The sequence below is a fragment of the Rhopilema esculentum genome, chromosome 4, assembly GCF_057945365.1.
Source record: "Rhopilema esculentum isolate cy_ngs chromosome 4, ASM5794536v1, whole genome shotgun sequence".
NCBI lineage: Eukaryota > Metazoa > Cnidaria > Scyphozoa > Rhizostomeae > Rhizostomatidae > Rhopilema > Rhopilema esculentum.
The window spans coordinates 11,989,060-12,009,752 of NC_142818.1; the positions used below are offsets into that span (position 1 = coordinate 11,989,060).

Below are 20,693 nucleotides of genomic sequence, written 5' to 3' on the forward strand. Positions count from 1 at the left end.
ACGCTCTTTAAGAAAGGAATATGTTCTGTCTGTCCCAAAGTATGCCCTGTTATGAATTTCGGTTTATACTATCTTTCGTAACGATGCTGGGGCAATTGAACGATCAGATTTTGTTAAAATGTCATTCTCAACTCGAAGTTGGTTCTGAACACGTTTAAATCGATCTTCAAAAATTATTTCTCCATCTGCTACAAGTCGTTTTGCATTACTGATCACAGGGTCTGCACTTTGCTCTTGTCTTTATTGGTCCAAAAATGCAATGTTGTCTACAATGGTAGTGTAAACCTTGTTTTCAAATGATGATATTGGTTGATGATACAGTATAATCATACTCTTCCAGTTCTGATATCCACCTCCTAAATTTTCCTTTTGGATCTTTTTGTTCACGCATATGAACAAGTGGATTATTGTTGGTATTCAAGATAAATTTAGTACCCGCTAAAAAGACATGCCAGTGTCTCACAGCTAAAACGAGAGCAAATGCTTCTTTGGTTATTGGTGCCCATTGACGCTGTGAGCCTCCAAAAGCTGTCGAGAAATAGGCAAAGGATGTAAAAAGCATTCATCTCCACGTTGAGATAACACACCACCTGCAGCGTAATCACTAGCATCAACTTCGACTGTAAATGTTTCATTGAGCTTTGGGAATGCTAGAACAAGTTGGGATGTTAATTGTTGTTTCAGTTTCTTGAAAACAGATTCGCATTGACTGTTCCAAATGAATTTGATGTTGTCACAGGTGAGTTTGCTAAGGGGTTGTCTGTGTAGTCTGTGTAGTTTTGAATAAAGCCCCGATAGAACCCTGACAATCCTCAAAAACGCTTTAATTCTCTTCTTTACTCCATTGGAGTAAATTCATCAATAGCTTTGCTAAAAAGATGCTGTGGCTGAATACCTCTACACGAGAGCTCGTATCCCAAAAAATCAACTGATTCTGATGCAAATACACATTTTGATCTTCTCAGAGATTTGCAGATCGCAAACGATCAAAGATTGCTGTGAGATCTTCAATATGTTCTTGTGACGTTGAATTAAAAATCACTATATCGTCCATGTATGCATTTGATAAGCCATATGGCATGACGTTGAATTTGTATTTGCAATGGGGCACCAAGAATGCTGTTTCCTCCTTGTCACTGTCTGCAAGAGGGATTGACCAGTACGCCGATGCAGCATCCAGCGTTGTCCAATATTGTGCTCCTGCCATCTTGTCGATTACTGAGGCGAATCCCTCCCCATGCATTCTTTGATTCTCTATCGCAAAATGAGAGTAAAACTCAAGAAAAAGGCTGAATAAACCGTGAGATATCAATTGAGAGTTGCAAACAAAACGAGTACTATCATCCTCCTTTTTGACTAAAATCACTGGGGCGTTCCAAAGTGACGAAGAGGGCCGAATAATATCATTGAAAAGCATTTCAGCAACCTGTTTATCGGTGTCCTTTTCCCATTCAACAGAAATCCTGAGGGTTTTGTGACTTACAGGAAGGGCATCATTGGTGACTATTCCATGTTCTAACAGAATCGAAGACATTCTTATATTGCTCAAACAGTCTGGTTACTTACAACTTCTGATCACATGATAGTATTTCACTGATTTTGCTATCCGCAAGAGTTGAATTAAGATTTTCATCGGTTGCCACACTCCTAAAAATTGGCTGGTTGTCTAAAACCCATCGAGGTTCGCGATTTCAATGTAATGTTCGAAGTAGTAACATTTAGGGCGGTTATTTGAAATACTCCATCGATGTTCGGTATTACACAGGATCTTGTAGCATACAAGCTTGGTATCTTTGGACCAATCTTGGGTTCGAAATCTCCTTGCAACAGAGAATTGTTTTTTGATAATTTAACTAAAACGATTGATTCTCAGCGAGAAGGAATAGTAACACATTCGTTCAACCTCACACTTGCTGTTTTGGACGATAATTCGGACAGTGAGAGGTTTCCTAACTGAATTTTTTTTCCGGCGAAATCAAACCGGACAGAACAGAAAAGGCGCATAAAATCTCTACCAATTACTACATTTGAATAAGTCAATGTGTTTCAAGAACTTGAAAAACATAATTACGAGGCTGGCTACCAGCAAGCTTGAATCAACTTCTTCAAATGCTCTCCTGCTGTTTTGGTTAGGTTCCCCATCTTGAAGAAAGAGCTTTCCTCTTGGATTTGCTGAGACCTAAAACATGCCAGGAAAATGCTCGCTGATTCACAACAGAATTCGCCATTTACAGGTGAAGTGTACCGAATGCAGGCCCACCGAGAGGGGGGGCAAGGGGGCAACTGCCCAGGGGCCCAGTGCCAGATAGGGGCCCGTCAATAAGTCTTCAATTTCTTAAAATGGTAATTTTTGAATGAGGGAAGTCATAATAATAAATCAAATAACCGTTAAGAAACAAAATACCCATCAAGTAAACAAAATAGTTTAACAGGCAAGGTAACACTCTAGTAAGCTTTAATGTCTTCAACTGTCCGAGAGTAAGGCCTTGCGGGCTTTTCCTTCAGCAAACGTGTTATTAACATCTTGCAAATCTACTTTTCGAGCAATGTCTCGCTCAAGTGATAGCACAGCCAAGTCATTAAGCCGGACTTGTCCCATTGTGGTCCTCATGAAATTTTTCATGAGGTTGAGTTTGACATATTCAAAGAATGATTTGACTTCATCACATGACTGTGCAGAATCAACTCCAACAAGTTTTAAGGTGTGACAAGCACAAGGAGAAAAGATAGCCAAGGAATTATTTCGAGTAGGTGTGCCTTTACTCCCTTGTATTTTCCTGCCATGTTAGCCCCATTATCATATCCTTGACTTCTGCAATTAGCAAGCGGTATTGAATTATCAGAAAGATAATTCTGAATCATATTTGCTATTTCCTCTCCTGTTTTCTTACTAAAGTCGACATATGCCATGGAGTACTCAACTTTACATTCCTGTTCTTCTTCATTGAAAGCAGCATATCGGAACACAAATGTTGTTTGCTCCGTGTGTGAAGAATCTGGTGTTGCATCGACAATCAAGGAATAATATTTTGCACTTCTCCGTTTTTCAAGAACAGCTTTAGCGGACTTTATCTGCACATGTCTTGAGAAACTCATTTTGGGAGTCGGCTGACAAATAGTGCACTTGAAGTCGTCTCTTTTCTTCTTGTGACTTTTTTATTTTTTCTACGTGACGTGCTAAAGTAGGGTCATACTGGCTGAGAAGCTCTATCAATACCAAGAAGTTTCCGTTGCTTGGATCTCCTAAACGCTGAGAGGACCCTCGAAAGGCAAGACGTCGTTTTGAAAGAAAGAACACCACGGAGATGATTCTGCGAAGAATTTGTCGCCAGTGAAATGACTCCTGTCTAATGCGGGATTCTTCTAGGTGGACAACTGTAGTAAATGACAGGAGACTTCTTTGAAGCTCTTTTCATTCAATGTAGTGAATCTTGTGAGAGTGGCTCGCTTTATGGCAGGGTATTTTGTCATACAGCTTTCTCCAGCTGCCAGTGCTCTCCCATTCTCTTTCTGTGGCCAAAATGCTCAAACTTTTGTCTTTTAAGTTTGCAAACAGACGGAAAGGAAAACAAAACAAAGAGGATTAAGAAGGACTCCAGGTCAACCAATTTTTGTCTTGAAATTCACCATTCTGCATCTCTTTCTGGAGTATGACAGTTGGAAACGGTCTTCGTGTAGAGTCTCTTGGTAGCAGTTGGGCATTAGGAGGTATTCGTCCATTTTTTACTGCTAATTCACAAACTGATGAATCAATACTTCTGTTTCTATTACATAAAGATCCGACATCGGAGCCAAATGTATCAGGTCTTGCACTTTCCTCGTTTTCAGCGGCAATGGGAGTCTCAACGTTGTTTGATTCACCTTCAGGAGAAGCGTGATTTTCATTTTCTGCTTCTAATTCTTCAGAAACATATACAGTTTCGACTTGCTGGACTTGCTTGGACAATGACTTCGTTTGGACACTCTCTGAGTTTTCACTTGAATCGATCAACCCTTCTTCTAGATTTATATCCGTTGAAGTGACAAGGTGAGCTGAGCCATCGTCGGGGCTATCGTTTGAGCGGCTTGCATCAGACGGAGTTGCCGAGACGAACTTCTAACTCGATCTTTGGTTTTCCAAGGATTTTGATATTTCTAATTTCTTCTCTTTTCGCTTTTTCGCACCACTTTTGTGCTTGTACATGGCCCAGTTTGTTTGAGCTTGAGCTGCACCGTGAGTTTGAGCTGCCCTGGGGCCCGTCGTGGCTCTCGGCGGCCCTGACCGAAGGCATGATATTACACCTCTTCCATATGCAATTGCTACCATGAACCTGGCCATTCTACTTCCTGATCCTTCCTTTTTGCCCTTGTCGTGCAATGAAGGCTCAGACACTCACAACGTTTCTTCCATGTTCGTGTTTGTGCCGTTCTTACTGTTTGACAAGAGATTGTCCTGTGCACCCAACCGGTTCTATCAAAATAAAAGGATACCCCCTCCTTCCAAAAACTTTCAGGCAACTTTTCAAATTTCCGAGCCAACTGCAATCTCTTTCTAAGATCTTCCTGTACCTTAGAAATTCCTGTTCCTGTTCCTATTTGAGTGTCTTCTATCGACTATAAATGGTTGTTTTTTTTATCTCCAATGGGTAGACGGCTGCGGTTATAAATGGTTCTTTTTGAATAATGTGGATACCTCTGCATAAGCTCGGGCAAAGTTTCACCCTTGTCTTGATGTAAATACCGCAGGTGCATGGAAACATCGACTAAGGAGGATCTTCGTTAGTTGGCGTGCTAAACATGAAGCCACGTACATAGTTAACCCAAAAAAATACGACACAAATGTTGATTGGGTCATGGCAACGCAACGTGCCTCGACCGTGAACAGAAATACTCTGCAAATAGAAAGGAAGCATAAGCAATAAGCTTCACCACTGATCATTTTCGTCTTTATCTCTAAGGCAAGAAATTTACTGTGGTTACTGAGCATAGTGCTCCGTAGACTCTATTAAGCCAAAAGGTTGATTGTTAAATTCATTATGGACTTGCATAAATATAATTTTGAGATACACCATAGGCCATGCCCTGAAAATGGAAATGCGGATGCACTTTCACGTTAACATGCCAACAAAGCCTGTCTCAATTGTGCCACAACTATAACCCTTTTTTACTCTGATGAAGCCCTGTATGCCGGGGCGAAATATTAGTATACTCTTAAATTTAATTTATTTTGAAAATTTATTTCGTGACATTGGATTCTCGTCGTCGTATTGCTTTGTTCCTGTATACCTTTCATTTTCAATCTCATGCAAGATTCACAGAATCCGGCGGACAGCCTATCCTGCGGTTCTTCCTTCTCACACTTTATAAGTCTTAAGTAGCTCAAAATCAAGATCCTCGCTTAAGCATCATTATTGGCCTCAAATCTGCAGACAACGCTAAGTCGTCCTTATTCGCTTGATCTCATGACCATGTATTAAAAACATTTTGACACGATTGGGATTCCTTGCACATTGTCAATAGCCTTCTTGTCAAAAGTTTAACTGCTGAGAGGCTTTTACCAGAGTATTATTTTATTGTTCCATCTGCCTTGGTTCAATCTGTTCTGCAGGACATACACAGCATTCTTTTTTGCGTACAAACTTTTTCCGGCCTATGGCAAAAAATCAAATTTTGATTTCATCAAATCTTGCAAAAAATTGTGCTGGAAACAAATTAGATTCATCCAAAAACCCTGCTCCCTCCGATATATCACTGTCAATGAGCCTTTTGTTTCCTGGGCAATGGACTTCATGGGTCCTATGCCTGAGACCAGCTGGGGTAACAAGCATTTACTTGTTATCAGGGAACCCTTTGTGATGTTTTCCCTACAAAAGACCAGAAAGCTCACACGGTTGCTGAACTTTTAGTTACACATGTTTTCAGTCAGTTTGGTCTACCAACCATCATCCACTTCAACCAAGAGCGCAAAATCGAAAGCCATTTGATGCAGGAAATTTGTATGTTAATGGGACACACAAGTCTATAACAACTGCGACATAATCGAACTATCCAGGAACTATCCAGATAGATGGGGGAGGCTTTTGCCTATAACACTGGTGCGTATGAGTCCACTGGGTTGTCCCTTTTGGGTCGCCAAGCTCCTATACCTTTTCTTGAGTTAAACTTGCCCATTCCCATGAAGACAGTCTAAGTATTCACAGTCAGTTCGTCAATCTCTGCAGTCAATTAGCGTTCAGCTCAACAGAATCTCTCATCCAGTAGATCCAGGCTGAAAACTTTTTACGATAAGCAACGTCGCTCTAAGCCAAGGAAGTTTGGAGGTAGATGGATCGGACCAAAGATACCGGAATCTTTGATCGGACATTTTAAGATTATTTCAAAAAAGGAGATTAATTATACCATAAGATCCGTAGAGTGTGAAGACAAAGTTGTTTATCGCAACAATCTAAATACCTGTGCTGTCCCAGCTGACAAAGGGGTCCCTTTCTGTGCTCTTCGGGCAGCTGCAGAGTCATAAGTTATGGTAGGTCGACCCTTAATCCAAGGAGAAGAAATTGTTGATGGTATATATCATGGGCAGCCACAACGGGCTCGTTAATCTCGACTGAGGGAAAATATTAATCCCCCTTTGCGGTTTGGAGAAGTGTGTCACGTGATATGTAACGTGATTTGCACCATTGAATGCACATTTATCAGCATGCTGACAGAATTTCTCAATAAAAGCACCATTTCTCACTTGGTTCCTGTTTGAGTTGATGGAACTGATAATGCAAAAGTGCCCGGTTTTGAGATGGCCCGTATCTTTCATGTAATTTTTGTACCATTTCATCAAAATCAGCAGCTTTCATTTTGGCCATATCTTGGTTGTATTCAGCTTTGAATCGTTCACCTGTGAATGCACACAGGCGAAATACCTTTGCTTTGTGTTTCTTCCTATTGGCATCTGATGAATGCTCTTTCAGTTCCCCCATTGTTGCAACTTCATACCACATTTCCCTAGCCTGTGCTCCAGACCCCTAACTTGAAAGTAGAGGGTCTGTGTAACCGAGAGCAAAATCGCGTACGGGGATTGAATTGAATTTTTTGCATAATTATCAAAGATCTGTGTAATCATGCAAGAAGAAGCGCTAATATTTTGATCGGTCGTGGCAGTATGATATAGATTTATTTGTTAGAAGAAAAGTTTTGAAAATGTTGCTCTGCTATTTGATGTTGAAGATCTTCATTGGGACACTTCATTGGTTCTGACCAAAACAGATTAAAGGGGATTTGGACCAATCTTGCTCATTTTACAGCAGTTGATGGGGAGTAAATCTACCGCATGCAGCAATCGAAGTAAAATTGACATGGCAACCAGTCGATTTGCTTTGAGTAGACATTTGATTTTGCATGGTAGAAGATGTTTATTTTCTACCTTGGCTCGAATTTAATGTAAAGAAGGATTTTTTGAGACAAGATCTGGTGGATACGATGACGGACAACATGACTTTCGAGGTAGCGATAAGTAATGGAAACCGAAAAGTAGACAAGACGCTTTGGCTTCATACCGTAGAGAATGATCTCTGGTTATAAACGCAAGTTTACACACAGTGGAAATTGCTTAAGACTAGTAAACATTTGTCATTGATCCGGACAAGGCTGCCTAACTGAGTGGACTATTTTTTTGGCAATGTGAGTCGGTAGGCCTAGGCCCATGCCTTGTACTTTCCATCATTTCTTTTCATCATGATAGTGATTGCTTTGTTATAAACACGTCTTCTAAGTTCCTTGTTTGAAATTTCAAATTCTGATTTGAAAAAATGTTTTTAAACGTTCATTAACATATAAGAGAAGAGTTATCAACACAAAGCGTGTTTTGATTAAAATTCATCCTCCGGTTTTTGAAGTGTTTCCATCCTCGCGCCGGGCGACAATTGTCTAGGCATCATGATATATTCAATGCTTTCAGACATTATTGTGGCATTGTCTGACAAAATAAAGATAAACTTTAAATTTGCACACATTTCTTTTCGCTATTTGAATGCGTAAACTGCCCCAGCAAACTACGCTCTGTTCACGCTGTTGTTCACTTTTGTCATGGGATTGCCGCATAATTTTTTGCATAATTAATTTTCCCAGAGATCCTGGGAAAAGCTCGTACACGATATTGCTCTCGGTTACACAGACCCTCTACTTTCAAGTTAGGGGTCTGGAACACAGGCTACATTTCCCAAGAGTCAATAAAATCTCTGAATGCTTGTAGCATGTTTCCGTCGCATTTTTAAGGGTCGAAAAGTGGACTTCCTACTGCTTTGGCTAGGGTCATCTTTGTCGAGATATCGCTGGGTGTCGCAAGTTAAAACAGTGTAATGAAATAAACCCTCCATGATCGGCAATAAACACTTCTATACTAAATCATGTCAATACGAGGTTAATGAAACAGAACAGAGCATAACATATAGACGAGGCTATATACTAGTACGTTTGGCGAGGGGCATTTCACTTCCAAAAATACCGTACACCCTTCTGAAAATCCGGAAAAAAATCCGAAAATCTGATAAAAATCCTTTGAAATATGAAAATCTCTGCAAATCTTCTTCTGATCCAAAATGACAAATCAAAGTTTCGTTAGCTTTGACTTTTTAATAAAATCTTCGTAGAGGTTTTGAAGGTTTATTAAAAGTCAGTTAAATATTGCCAAAATTTTAGTAATGCTCAGTGAATACAGAAATGTCGAAGAAGTTGAAAGACAGGGTGGTAATATTGTGGTTGCTGCGTTGGAGCTTTTCTTGGACGCTTAGTACCTTCAGTATCCTGGACCAATTTATATCATAGAGATACACGAAAGTTGAATAACCATAGACGTAGTCATCTGGGGACACACAGGACAGGCAGTAGTGCTGTTGAAGGGGGCTTAGCCCCAATTTTAAAATCCAGAGAGATATGGGGGAGTGGCTCTGCCTCTCTTAAGAAGTGAGTTCATATTTGGTTGGACGAATTCTGTGTTGGCAATCCTTAAGTATATTATAGCTTCCTCATGAACAAGCAATTTCTTATCAGTCAGTGCAATCGAATAGTTTTAATAAATTATATACACAAAAAGTCTGTAGCACAAATGCAAGCATATTTAGTGTTGTGAGGGTGTGGTCATGGATGTGGCTTCTTGAATTAGCCTACAGCCTTACTCCCTTCCTAGTTTTCTAGGGGGGCACCCCTGGCAAAACGTGCCCCCTACTTCAAGAAAGCTGGTAACATACTTCCTTGCAGCTTACGGAGGTGTTCCCTTTCGACAGCACTGCTTCTATTTTGACTACATGTTGCCCCCTCCCCCCCCCCCCCCCAAGGCACATGAACAATATGCCGTTTGAAATAGAGAACACTAGCCACTGCAAGTTTTGAATTATCTCTTTTGTTTGCTAGACACCGCCACCTCTGGAATGTATTACAATACAACAATGGAGAACTGTTTCGGATGCCCAGTAAATACGTTTGCACCCTTTGGCGGCCTACCAGGCTGTCTGCGGTGTCCATCTGGTTCAGGAACTCTAGGAACTTACTCAAAGAAATGCCTAGGTACTGTAAGCAAACTCTATGATACATTAAATTTTGACCGTTTTTTCAGTCTATTTTTGGATGCAAAATTTCATTATTTGAGATGGTAATAAAAAGATGCAGATTTTGGACTACAGAGACAGGTACCATTGGATAAACTAGCCAACTTTTTTATCCAATAGGTCATCAATAGCAATTGCTTTTTATGTAATTTTCTTCGCATACCTTTTTAAAATCAGGAGTTTTACACACAATAGCAAGCGATTTAAGGACGGGGGAGGATATGGCCTCCGTAAAATATTCCTGTTTTGAATAGGTTCCAGGGGATTTTGGCTCTGTCCCTTGAGCCACGATAGCCCTTGTTTGATACGCTAAGCAACATGTGATAAATTTTAACTTTCTGAGGGACCAGACATTTGGGTCTATATCACATGTTAATGGGCGTAGCAAACTGCCTTTAAACCGTGAATGTCAACATTCTGTGACCAGGAGTTCTTCGCTTATGCCCAATGGTACAACTGGGGGTAGTGGATCAGAGTATCCCATGCTGAAAATAGAATTTAGGGACCAGATATGATTTGGGTCCAGACATGTTGTTCTGCGTATCAAACTTGGTGTTTTCTGAAATGTTGGTGCTTGTGCCACAATTTGCACAATTCTTCTGCTTATCCTTCCCACTACATCTACCTTTTTTAATTTGAAATGTATACGACGTCCCTGGGCTGAATGACATTTTTCCTTTTATAAACATAACTCTTATCTCCACAGTATACTGTAAAGCTGGCACATTTTCTAGCGATGGCTTTGGTCCCGGTTGTCGCCCGTGTCCAATTGGCGAGTACCAATCGTCTGAAAAGTCGACCAAATGTGTGAAGTGCCTGTCTGGCCAATCAACAAAATCAACTGGAGCAAAATCAATAGCGGAATGTGTAGGTGGGGAAAATTAAATTAATTAATAAATAAAACCAAAAAAACAACTTTCTTCGAAACACAACTATTTCTTGGCAACTTTGAATCCACTAAGTACAAAACAAATAAATTATCTTAACAAACAAATAAAGCAAAGGATTAAAACGAAGGTTAGTTATAGCGTTTGTGTCTATTTAAAGCATAAATTTACAAAAAAAAACCGAAAACAAGCCCGTTCATCATGCTTGAACAAGTACTTGAATTACAACACAAAAAAATATTTCAAAATGAAAAGCACAGCACACAAGGACTATACAATTCAAGAAGACATTGATGCAGGTCAAACAAGTTTCACAATTTGACCGGGATTTAGATAACTGCAATCTAACGCGGTCGGATTTTCTATGCTTTGAGCAAAGGTAGGTCCATATCACTATTCGATAATCAATGAAATAAACATTCTAGGTTTTTCATAAAAGAGCAAGACAGAAATTGAATGTTTCAGCCGTTTTTGCCCGGAATTGTCTAGTTTCCATGCTGCCCGACCTGATAGTCATAAATAAGCATGATTAAAAGTCATAAATTAGTATTAATTCAAGTAAAGGGTTAGGGTTAGGGTAAGGATTAAGGTTAGGTTTAGGGCTAGGGTTAGGGTTAGGGTTAGGGTTAGGGTTAGGTTTAGGGTTAGGGTTAGGTTTAGGGTAAACTAATTCCGTCATCAGGTCGAGCAGTATGGAAACTAGACAGCTCCTTTTTGCTCATGGTCGATGGCCGGTAACTTCAAAAGCCTCATTTTCAAATTTCAATCGTCCTCTTATCATCCTTATGATTGGTTCGTGAAATTAAGGCTTTGTAGGCTTCAAGCCATGGGCCATAGGCCGAAAACAAAACCGGCTAAAACATCTGATTCCTCTGATTTCTATCTTCAAAAGTTCAAGACGTAATTATAAACATCTCATTAGCTATTCGGGTATTGAAGATTGCATTCAAAAAATAATTCAGTTTCAATTCGATGTGAATATCTTTGATATCTTTGCAAATTCTCGTGAAAGAAAGCCTACTTGTGGTCTGATTTGTTTTTGTAAGTAATAGTAGTGTCTGGAATAGTCAAATATTGAAAACTCGTACTTAGAATATTTGGGAATAAATTGGGTTGATATACGTTTACGTTTGCAGGTTTGAAAATAACGTAATGCCCACACCATGACGTGATCAAGAAACTTTTCTTCGCGAAGATAGGTTTATGCTATTTTCCAAATCATTTTTAAAATGGAGAAGTTATTGACTTGGTCTCTATAAAATGTTTCGATAACTGATCGCTTTTTACTGTGTTTGTACAGGGCTCTTTTTATAATCGTAAAAATGATCACATTTATTCATATAAACATGAATGAGATGACGGGGACCGAGACATAAGGTGAAAGCACCGCAGTCCACTGACCATTTCGTTCATTAATGGCGACATAAAATTTGAAAATCTATAACAACAGGGATAAAAAGTCAAGAAAACAACATGTTACACATTTAGTTAGTAAGATTGTGTAAATTGGTTTCAAAATACGGCAGGTTTCGAGCTAAGTTCTTATTTGGCATGTATGCAGGATTGACGCAGAAACAGATCCGACTATAGTTTTCTCAAATGTATATCAGTCTTAATCAATTTCAATCTTAAGCAATCTAGTAAAAAAGGGTAACCGATATTTTTTCATTTTATATGTAATCCTGGTGGGTCTTTGGCTCAAAATCCGTGTCAAGGGCCCTAAATTAAAGGAAGGCTGGTGATCACGTCATCAACTATTTCATTGTTCCCCGTCATTGAAAAGTTTTGTTTCATCTAACCTTAAAACCAACAAGAAATCATAAGAAACCTTTAAAAAACCTTTTAAATCATTGCGAAAATGACAAGTACTAAACCTCAAAATGGCTCAGGGCTACATTTTTGAAACAAATGAACTATTTTCGATAAGAAAAATGTTCATATTTGTTGCATTTTTTGACGCCACAATCATTACAAATTGAAGAAGACATATTTTGCTTGGTGCATAATTCGGTCAAATCAAGAGGGTTCAGGCCTCATTTGCCACCAAAAGTGAGAGAGACAACTTTCATTTGTCAACAAGTTTGAATATTCACCGAAAAAGCGCCCACATATGGTTAGAAATCCTCGTTTTTGAGATAAAACGTTGTTCAAATTTGCATTTTTCAGTAGCTCCACCTCGGCCTGTTATTAATTTGTTCCTAACTTTTGACCAATTTTGAGGCTCTTGTTCTTATAAAATTGTTCTTATAAAAAGAAAAGAGTGTATTTATGTCCTAATCAATTGTCTCTCTTCTTGTTTTCATCAGCGACCACTTTTTTACAGTTTTGTCCTCTGTCACGGTTTTGAACACAAACCAAATACACGGGACATTGTGCGTTTTTGCCACTTTGGAAAAATGGCGGATGGTGCTCCGGTGCTTCAATAAGTTCGATAAATTGTATTTAATGAGTGTATTTATCGAAAATTGAATTAGGACAATAACTATTTTTGCACATTTGTACCGACTATCGACCCAAAATGTGTAAAGCAATTGAACTAGGCCAAGGAAGTAAAGCTTCATTCAGTCAATGGCGAAGATATTTCGTTTCTCCTGGTTAATTTTGATGGCATTAGACACTTTAAAACAAAATGATTACTCCAAAATTGTCCTGCAAACCTCAAAAAATCTTTTCGCTCATAATATGCACCCGTAAAGTAGGTTTGTTGTTGTCATTTCGGCCCATTTCTTTAAACTGCACCCTTCGAGTTGCTGTATTAAGGCTTTAAAAATAGCCTTTGTTTTTCCTTATCGCCATTCTTTATCGAAAGAAATATGACTGAAGAAAAAGCCTTAATTATTCGTTTCCTTTCATAAAACATACAAAAATGCGAAAGCCTCGCACGCTGTGCACGGATACAAAACGCTGTTATCTGATATTGACATCTCTATTGAACGCTGGTTGTTTCCCTTTTGACACTGTTCCTTAAATATATTCAGTTAGAGTCTTGTCACCATTATAGATCATGATAGATGGTCTTTTTTAGAAAGATCAAAAAGTAAGGATTTTGTGACGATTCTTCTTGATCGCTAAAACGTGGCTAAAACTCCTGTTCGGGAATAGGGGTGGACAAGCTTTTCTTAGAAATGATGATGGAAAATTTCGTCAGATTGTTTATCTGTTAGCTAGACAAAGTTTAGAAAGCAAAAAACCACATATTCTAGCCCAAGAAGTCAGACGGAACATCTGCTCAGTAAAGACAGACACCATACCTGATGTTAGCCACCATAGCAACAAATTGTCAGTTGCTGTAAGATTCATCAACGCAGGTATTTCCGAACCTGAAGAGCGACTTGTTCGGATAAAAGACCAAAGGCAAATCTGGCTCAAGATCAGCAAATGTTTCATCAAGTGTCTTAACCTTAAAGATATACCACTGGAAGACGTAATGTTTCAAACCTATGATTCAGCTGCAAATATGACCGGAAAATTCGATAGAGCCCAGCAGAAGATCAACGATCTGCTTTTAAGAGAAATACCTTACACAAAATGTACCCCCACATGGCCTTGATCATGTGTTTTAGCTCACTGGAAAGAGGTTTGCTGTTCTTGAAAGAAAATTCGTTATATTTTCAAAGATTACTAAAAGAAACGTTTGAGAGAAAATACAAAAGATGTGGAAAACTGCTTAAAGCTGTAAAACCTGTCAAAAAGGATGGACAGGAAGACCAGAATCAGAAGAAGGATGGAGGAGCCAAGAGGCAATTATTCGTGCTCTGCACGACGTAAGGCCGATGATAATGAGGCAAAAGTGGAAGCATCAGCTCTTTTGGATGACATTGTGAACAATGAATAACAATGTAAATGCTGCCCCGGACACCAAACAGACGCCTTTCATAAACAAGGAGTCTCTAGCCTGCACCCCAGTCCACAATCTCGAGCTGCAACAAATCAGCACCTTCTAAAGTTCTTTATGTAAATTGACAGCCTTTCTGCTACTCTTGCTGAAAAAGAAAAGTGATTCGGAGAAGTCTTGAACCCATGAAAGCTGGGCACTGTCGATGAAATGCGCAGTCTTTTTTATCGAAATTTCCCATATGTTCTCTAATGAAATCTGCACTACGCTACACAGCGAGCTGGCAGTTATCTTTGAACTTGCAAAGAGAGCGCACAAATAAAAACAACAGAGAGGTCTAGAAGAAGAAACGCTTTTCATTACTGCAGCTCCATCTGTTGCTACGAATGAACGTTCGTCAAGCTTCATGAAAACAGTGAAAAGCTATTCTAGAAATAAGACTGGCCAAGAAAGTTTGGACGACCTCATGGTGTTTGCTGCAGAGAGAGATATAGACGCCTAGTCCAGAAATTTTCTGAAATGTATTTCGGGATAACCTCAAGGGCATTTTGGCAATTTTATTCTGTTTTAATAGTGCTTCCTCGCATTACACAATTCAGGATATAATCGTTAGTGAAGGTGAAGGAAACGAATGGTGAAGGAAATAGACAGTTGTAGAATATGGTCAGCCACAAAAAGCTACATATGACGTTGTATAAAGGGAAATTGCCACGTAAAGATGCCATAGCTTTTTCAAACGCATTTACAAGTCGGGTGTTTTCCAAATTCGTAGGGGTCTGGTCACCAACAAATTTTCTCCTCTTTGCCCCACCAATCTTCCAATCCGGGCAACGCCACTATTTCTTATCGTTTTCATCTTAAAGTTAGAGATCAATGTTTAAAAATTGGCGTTACCATCATTTACCAGTGACCTGAAGCGTGTGGCACCAAAATTAGTTTCTAACACCCCCCCCCCCCCCAATCATTGTTGCTTAAATCCTGATTTGAATATTACCTGAAGACAATGGTGGTGCCAGCTACTAGGCTCAGGGGGAACAAAGCAAAATTTTTCAGAGCAGGCCCTTTTTACCACAAGAAAACGCCCTTTTACCAACAAGGAACGTCAATTTTACTTGAAGGGAATGCCCAGGAGTAACCTTTGGTTAGGGGAAGACAATTGAAAGTCACAGGATCTTTTACTAATCAATTTTAGATATAGTTTTTGGCCATCCTAAGATTCAATCTATCTTGCTGCTAACCATGGTGGTGGCCTTTCCTAAACTTTTAAATTCGTTTCGTCGCTCATTGAAATATATTTTTCACCGATTTCTTGAGAAAACGATTAACTTGGCATTCCTTAATAAAAATAAACGTAATCAAAAAAATACATTACACTGAAAATTATGAATATTGGAAATTTTGAATTTTTAACTGATTAATTCATAGACCATTCACTGCAGCTGCAAATGCAAGTGATGAGAAGTTTTTGGGGTATACTTGACGTCATTGTTGTAATAGAGCTCATATCTATCTTAATAAGCACAAATATTATATAAACCCTCAGTAAGTCCAAAAAAAATTCATGCTGCAGTCGGTCTAGAGCGTGTTTCCTCCCTCTCCCTCAAATAAAATTTAAATTTGCGCCCTTGCAATTATAATACAGACAGACAATGGAAGTCGGTCAAAAGGCTGGTTTTCCTATGATGTAATTCGTCGTCTTCACCCCAGAACACTGACTTTCATTATAACTTTGAACATGGCCCCCACTTTCAAATTCGTGGCGTAGGCCCTGCCAATCCATTTATAAATAATCAATGCCTTAAATTATCATATACCGACGATTTAATATCATAAAACCAACGAAGGAGTATCTCTTGTTGGCCTAGCCCATTGCTTCGCTGACAGACACCGTCTTGAGAAGAACCCTATTTTGCTTCAAATATGAGGAAACCACATGACACACAAATTTCCCATAAACAATAGGGTACTGACAACAAATAATTGCATAACGGATTAAAGACAAACAGAGTATATTAAAAAAATCACAAATTACCTTCATCATCATCATCATTAATCAAAATCATCATTAAAACACTCCCTCAGCCAAAGAATGTTATCAAGAGATAAAGATTAAATATCAACTAAGCTCAAATTCACCAAAGTGACATTTTAAAGGGACTTTTGCAACAGTAAGATTGATAATAACAGAAATGGTACGGCTGCGAGTTTTTTAAAACAGATAAAGATCTGACATACGACAGGAAAATCTATTGTTTGACAAAGAATATCTAAGATATAGCTTGCCGTGCATAGTCTTGGACCATTTTTATTTTAAAAAGTATTCTCTGCTATAAATTTGCTACTTGAGATTAGATTTTTATCCTCTACAAATATCATTTTACTTTTTTCTTTGATTTTTTTTTGTGATTGCTTGTCTCATAGTTTTTCAAAATCATCGTTCGTTATTGGATACAAAGTTTATATTTATATCCTTAAAATAAGTTCTTTTTGTTATAAATTTGACACGTCGTTTTTTAGCCCCTTGTACTTGTTCAAGTTTTCTGATGTTTTACTTTTATCAAATTTGGTCTTGTTAGTTGATCTTAACAATATTTGTTTAAGTATTGCTCTATTCTTAAATGGAGCATTGTTTCCTCTTACTAACTGCTGTTTTTGGCACGTCCCCCCCCCCCCGTGGGGGGCCACTTGAACTTTATATATACAGAGGCGTCTATCCGACAATTATTGGTAAAAATTTCCCTTCTGGTCCAGTGGCGTACCCAAGGGGTGTATAGGAGGGTTAGGACCCCCCTACTTTTCTAAAATATGATCCTAGAGATTTGTCCAAAAACGATGCAAAACTAATTGGGGGGTGTAGTATACTGTATGCTTGTGTCAATAACAATTGTAAAATACTTTGCTATTTACTGTAGCTAATATGAATCAAAAAATGGCGGAAAATTTTGCAAAAAGGGCGTTTTCCCGCATTTGCGATTGTTTGAAGGGCGAGGTTCAAAAAAAATTTCTGGAGGCTACGCCCCAGATCCCCCTGGGGTTCATCCGAATGTTTGAGTGATTCCCCTGGGGTTCATCTGAAGTTTTTTTTATATATATGGAAAAGATATGATAATGAGATGGACAATCTGACATAACATTTTGGACTTGTAAGGAAAATAGTCTGCATTGAGTTTTATATACTCTCTGTATGTTACAACAGTGGGTTTACCTTTTTCAAATTCTGATATAAGCACAGTGCTGGTCGGCATAAAACGGTTTTTGTTAGTTAGTAGCAGGTCATAACATTTGCCTGATCATTTTTGAAACATGCTTTTTCTTTCACGAGATTAGCTATAGAGGTCATACCACTGTACACGATACGATAGAAAGAATGCACATTTGAAACAGCATGTTTATTGGATTCAGTTGAATTTCAGTTAAAAAAGTTTTGTTCTGAGCTAGGAAAACTTAAACAAGTACGAAAGCTTTTTAGTTTGAGGCAGGAAATTATGACCAAATAAATTTCGTGTGGTCAGTTTGCATAGAAAGGATTTTTATAGCACGAAAAGCACCAGACAAAATGAAGCAAGCAAAAGTATAAGTATAAGTGATGTCGTTGAGACTATTATGTTCTATCTTTTAGATCCTTGCGCTGCGGGTAATTTTTCAGGTAATGGATACAGCCCTTGCGAACAATGTCCCATTGGCACTTTCCAACCCAACACTGGCCGAGTGGTCTGTTATCTCTGCCCTGGCGGAGGAACATTTGGCGGCAAAGCAGGCGCAGTCTCAGTTTCAGAATGTCCAAGTGAGTGGCTTTGCATCAGCTAGCCCGTCTGCTGGCGTCCTAATTTCTCGCTTATAACAACCCTTTTTTAACATCAAGAGTTTTGAAAGTTTTCAGAAAGATCACCAAGTCTTGAATGGGGCAACAATTTCTATCCTCGTTTACTCTTTACTCGTTTGCTCTTTATTAACGAATAGGTTTATGAGTTAGGTAATATAAGTGCCATTTTTGGCAGATATTTTTACGAGTTTTGCCGCGCAATGTTCCATTCATGCTGATAACTTTGCTATACAGCCAATATTAGAAAAATTCATGCCTTCAGAAGCAGAAAATGGTAAAATATTGGATTATGGTGTGATTATTCTCTGATTGTATTGTAATCAGCATGTGATCAGATTGTAATCAGAACGTGATCAAAATATACTAAAGGTCTGATCACGATGTAACCATGATGGGATTATGGTCTTGTCATGATGTGAGCATGATCAAATCATGATGCAGTCAGAATTTTATCAGAGTTCGATCAGAAAATGTTCATCCACTAAACTAAAGATTCTTGAGATTCTTTCACGTTAATGTCTTTTCTGTCATTTATCAATTTATCTAATTTCATCTATTCACGTAACTTTAATTAACTTCGTGCTTTGTGAACTCTTGCAGCCAACGATTCTTGCTACGCTTCGCCCTGTCAGAACAACGGCACGTGCATTCGTGGTAAATTTGCTTACTCGTGTAAGTGTGCAGATGGTTACACTGGCAAAGACTGCAAGATCGAGGTCGACGAATGCGCTTCGGCGCCATGTCAGAATGGGGGCAGCTGCACTGAGTTAGTGAACTCGTATACCTGTAAATGCCCTCCTGGATATACAGGTTCAAACTGCGAGATTGACATTAACGAATGTGAAAGTCAGCCTTGTATGCACGGGGGTAACTGCGTGGATGGCGTAAATTCGGTATGTTCCAGAAAACAGATTGCCATACCTTTGTGTTTTTTCAAAATATCGACCCTTTTCAAAATATGGGTCATTCAATATACTTTCCAACCTATAGACCTTCCCGTCTATAAACCTAAAAATTTCCGTTCAGACTCAATCTTGAGACCTCACAGCCTTCGTTTAAACTCAAGATCCACTTCCCTCTCCCTTCTTCTCCGTGACGTTTGCATCTCTAGAGAGAGCACCAATCTGAAACCGTAATTGCCGGGCCACCGGAACCGGGGGTGGCCGGAGGCCATGATCGCCAAACTTTTCTGCAGATGATAATTACATTTTTTACGCAAAAACGGAAAGAATTGTAGTCTACCATTCTGTCTGTAACTGTGCCTAGTATTCCTCCTTCAAATATGTTCTTACCTTTAATTTGGTTACTATGTCTTTACCATGGAAGATATATATGAAATCGAACGTTGTCTAAGTTGTTCAACGATGAACTACTTGGCTAAAATAAAAAAACTTAGTGCCAGTACAAAAGGATTGAGTTTTGTTTTTTCTATGGCCCAATCTTTTGCTTTTAAGGTCTATTTGTAAGTTTCTCCAAATTTTTACAATAAGAGAGAAATCAGTAGTTACAGAGAAAACCTGCTAGCGAGAAAATTTTTGAGAATATGAAAAATAAAGAATCGCAAGATATTTGTTTTCAAAGTGATATCAGCAAGAATGTTTCAAAGTTTGACTGTACAAATATGCCATTTCTGCTAAGGAAGAGAAAATCTAGATGTAATTATTTATTCTATTACAGCTCGTTTTGAACTGCACAGTATGCAAGCTTTTTTGCTAAAGCACTTAATTCCCGAAAAATTTAAGAAAAGATAAAGGATAATATTCCAACTTTAAACCGTTTTTTTTTATAATTTCCAAGTTAAAGTCTTTGTGTCAATTTTTCAATGCTAATTTTTAACTGTGTTTCATTTTTTCCCTCCATCCTATATTGGTTACTTTTATAACCAAAAAAATGTTTCATTTAGAGCTACATTAGAAATGTTATTCTAAAACTTTGCAAGTCCTTTCATATTACATGTAAACATTTTAAAAGACGAAACCATGGACATATTGATCAAAACATAAAAATATTGCTTCAATTTGCCTTCGGTTAAAATCTATTTAAGCTATGGTTTATGGCCATCCTAGGATACCATATTTCTAAAAAATTTTCTTTCCTTAACCCTTTTAAATTATTCAATTTTCTTTCCTTAACTTTGATACCTTGGCCCCTCCACCTTCAAGTACGTTTCACCGGCCCTGAATTTACAGTATATTTTTAAACTGAAAAGCTAAAGAACGATGAACTAGCTCACAATAGGTAATAAAATATTTCAACAAGCTGTAAGACATCCACTTAAAACTGAGAGAGAAAGCTATCTAGGCCGAATTTCCGAATATGCTTTTTCCTGATGCAGCGTATGCAATTCAAAGGTGGGACGTAACCGTATGATACTGATCTGTTTCTCAACTCGTTTCAGGTGACATGCATTTGTAGGCCTGGCCTGACAGGAGGATTCTGCGAAAAAAACATCAATGAGTGTGCTTCTAGTCCATGTAAAAACGGAGCGACTTGCCTCAACTTAGTGAACCGTTATTCATGTCTCTGTTCGCCTGGTTATTATGGTATGGTTTCTTTGAGGAATTTGATAATGCTTG

At 38.6% G+C, this 20,693-nt stretch overlaps 1 protein-coding gene across 3 annotated transcripts in view; it reads left to right on the forward strand.

The window, feature by feature from the left end:
- LOC135693050 (uncharacterized) overlaps window positions 1-20,693 on the forward strand; it is a 71,612-nt gene that overhangs the window by 29,314 nt on the left and 21,605 nt on the right. For 2 of the 3 annotated variants that reach the window (XM_089116007.1, XM_089116008.1), the window contains 5 exons: window positions 9,379-9,531; window positions 10,279-10,443; window positions 17,914-18,078; window positions 18,718-19,010; window positions 20,516-20,660. In XM_089116007.1, the coding sequence (XP_088972133.1) occupies window positions 9,379-9,531; window positions 10,279-10,443; window positions 17,914-18,078; window positions 18,718-19,010; window positions 20,516-20,660 (921 nt within the window). Of the gene's footprint in view, window positions 1-6,523; window positions 7,651-9,378; window positions 9,532-10,278; window positions 10,444-17,913; window positions 18,079-18,717; window positions 19,011-20,515; window positions 20,661-20,693 lie in introns of those variants that run through there. The other variant, XM_089116009.1, reaches the window with a different exon arrangement.